The following is a 2,234-nucleotide window of genomic DNA, read 5'->3' as shown; positions in this document are numbered from 1 at the left end:
GAGCGTCGTCGATCTCATGACGTTTCTGGATGTTTGCCAACTCTATCTGCAGACCAAAAAGAAATCTCGGAATCTCTGTACGCTCTGGGCGATCGTGACGTTCATCCGCACGGAGGATACCGGGGATTTTTTGCGATGGTGTCGCGCCTACACGGTGCCCCGTTTGCGATATCGCGCGGATCGCCCGAAAAAGACGGAGAACGCGGAGAAGCAGAGACCCGATAAGCTAATACTCAAATTGCTGCAGGAGTTGTTCTATTGCGGATGTCTGCCGCCTTGCGAAATCGGTCTGTGAGCCAAGGACGATGTGCATTATTGCCAAGTAAACGTAACGTAGGACAGGTGAAGTTATTCGTCGAGTTATTCGATAGTCTTGATGCAACAGGCTATACATACTGTAGTCCTAAAAATCAACAAGATAACACGGAATCTGATGCGGCTAAAGGGAAGTCTGTATCTTCCTAAATACCTCCTAAATATTTTCCGATATCCTGGCGAATCTTTTTCCCGATTTAATCGTTAAAATGACTTTTCCGATATTTCTTTATTTAGGGAGATAAAAATTTCTGTGCAGCATCGTGTGAGCGCACATGTGGACGAGGATAAATCACCTTAGCGAGAGGGATGTCTGAGAGCGACGGAGAGCATGCAGCTCGCTCGGTGGCCTTAGAGCAAGCCTACGTTCACGAAGTATACGAACAATGTGCCGAGAAGACCACACAAAGTAAACACTGGCCACGAGTATATCAGTTTCTTCAGGAACTTGAACCGGGTGCTCTCGTCTGCGACATCGGTCAGTTGAAAATATTTTTTACACGTAAAATTTCCTTTTTTTTTTTACTAATAATAAGTAATTTTCATTGGTCATGTTGCGAACGTCTGTCATTATGCAATTCCCGCGAAAAATTTATCGCGTGAGTTGCATAGTAAACAGAGTTTGTATTCTGCCCGTTTTCACGTTTTATATTACACCTATGCATTCACGTAGACAATTTTATGTTTGCATTATTCAGGTTGCGGCAACGGCAAATATCTCAGCGTAAATCACAGCGTCTTTAAGATAGGGGTGGACCGATGCAAGCGCTTCACGGACATCGCGCGCGAGAAGGAAAACGAGGTACATATAGCAATCAGAAGTTTCTCATCCTTAAATTATAATAATTATAAACTTTATTAATTGATGTCTCGAAATATTATATATATTTTTGCGCAAGTTAAATTAATTTCGCGGATTAATATAATATCTAAATATGTCTCTTATAAGGTTCTGATCTGCGATAATTTGGCTCTACCATTTCGAGAAGAGAGCTTCGATGCAGTGCTGTCGATCGCAGTGGTGCACCACTTTGCCACCACGGAAAGGAGGGTACACGCGTTGAAGGAGTTGGCGCGGATTCTCAGGATCGGAGGTCGACTCGTTATATCCGTTTGGGCTATGGAACAAAAGCATAGAAAAGTAAGTAAGAATCTATCCTCTTTTAAATCTTCTTTCGACGATTTATTTTTTTATAGCTATTTGGATTGATTAAACTTTTCCATTATTATTTATTCGTAGTTCGAATCGCAAGATGTTTTAATACCTTGGCCCAAATCATATTGCATGAGCGCGGCATCGGATGGAACAAAGCACTCGGGTGTATCAGACGGTAACGAAAAGCGAGATGATGACACCACTCAGAAATATCCATCATCCTCCAAAAGGTGAATTTTTTGATATATATGCAATAATCGCTAATTATTTAAATTGTGATCGTGCATTATCACAATGTTGAAAAGATTGATTGAAATAATTGTATTCTTATTTTTGCACAATTTCTACGTTTTACTTGCGAGTATCGTAGCATGTAGGTCACAGCTGTCATGATTTCTTGTTTCAGAAATAGCCAACAAAAATGTAAAAGCAAGAGTTATTGGATCGATCCGATATTTAGTTTGTCACCATCCACTAGCAGTCTTTCTAGCCCGAATGAGACATGCTACAGTTGTTTTCGGCGAGCGTTACAGGTAATCCAATAAAATAGATTATCTGTCTGTTACATAAACACAATATTTTAAGCTCGAGCGGTTGGAGAAGATTGACTAAAAATGTGTTTTTGTGAGATATGTGAAAAAAAATATTTTTTTATCTAAAGGGTTATTCAGTTAAATGTCGAGGGTTATTCAGTTAAATTTCTTTATTGAGGGAAATTAAATTGGTCACTTTTGAAATTGTAACAATATTATTTAAATAATTT

The 2,234-nt window shown here is 39.5% G+C and overlaps 1 protein-coding gene across 4 annotated transcripts in view; it reads left to right on the top strand.

Moving 5' to 3' along the window:
- The window catches only part of LOC115236279, a 14,727-nt gene that overhangs the window by 3,542 nt on the left and 8,951 nt on the right, over positions 1 to 2,234 (top strand). Inside the window, exons 2-7 of one of the 4 annotated variants that reach the window (XM_029808631.1) lie at positions 248 to 449; positions 575 to 793; positions 1,014 to 1,117; positions 1,265 to 1,456; positions 1,556 to 1,701; positions 1,878 to 2,004. In XM_029808631.1, coding sequence (XP_029664491.1) covers positions 625 to 793; positions 1,014 to 1,117; positions 1,265 to 1,456; positions 1,556 to 1,701; positions 1,878 to 2,004 — 738 coding nt within the window. In that variant the 5' untranslated portion in view covers positions 248 to 449; positions 575 to 624. Of the gene's footprint in view, positions 1 to 6; positions 450 to 552; positions 794 to 1,013; positions 1,118 to 1,264; positions 1,457 to 1,555; positions 1,702 to 1,877; positions 2,005 to 2,234 lie in introns of those variants that run through there. The other 3 variants (XM_029808629.1, XM_029808630.1, XM_029808628.1) reach the window with 3 other exon arrangements.

The sequence above is a fragment of the Formica exsecta genome, unplaced genomic scaffold (genome assembly GCF_003651465.1).
Source record: "Formica exsecta isolate Colony F162 unplaced genomic scaffold, ASM365146v1 scaffold247, whole genome shotgun sequence".
NCBI lineage: Eukaryota > Metazoa > Arthropoda > Insecta > Hymenoptera > Formicidae > Formica > Formica exsecta.
This window is presented reverse-complemented; position numbering and strand designations above follow the sequence as displayed.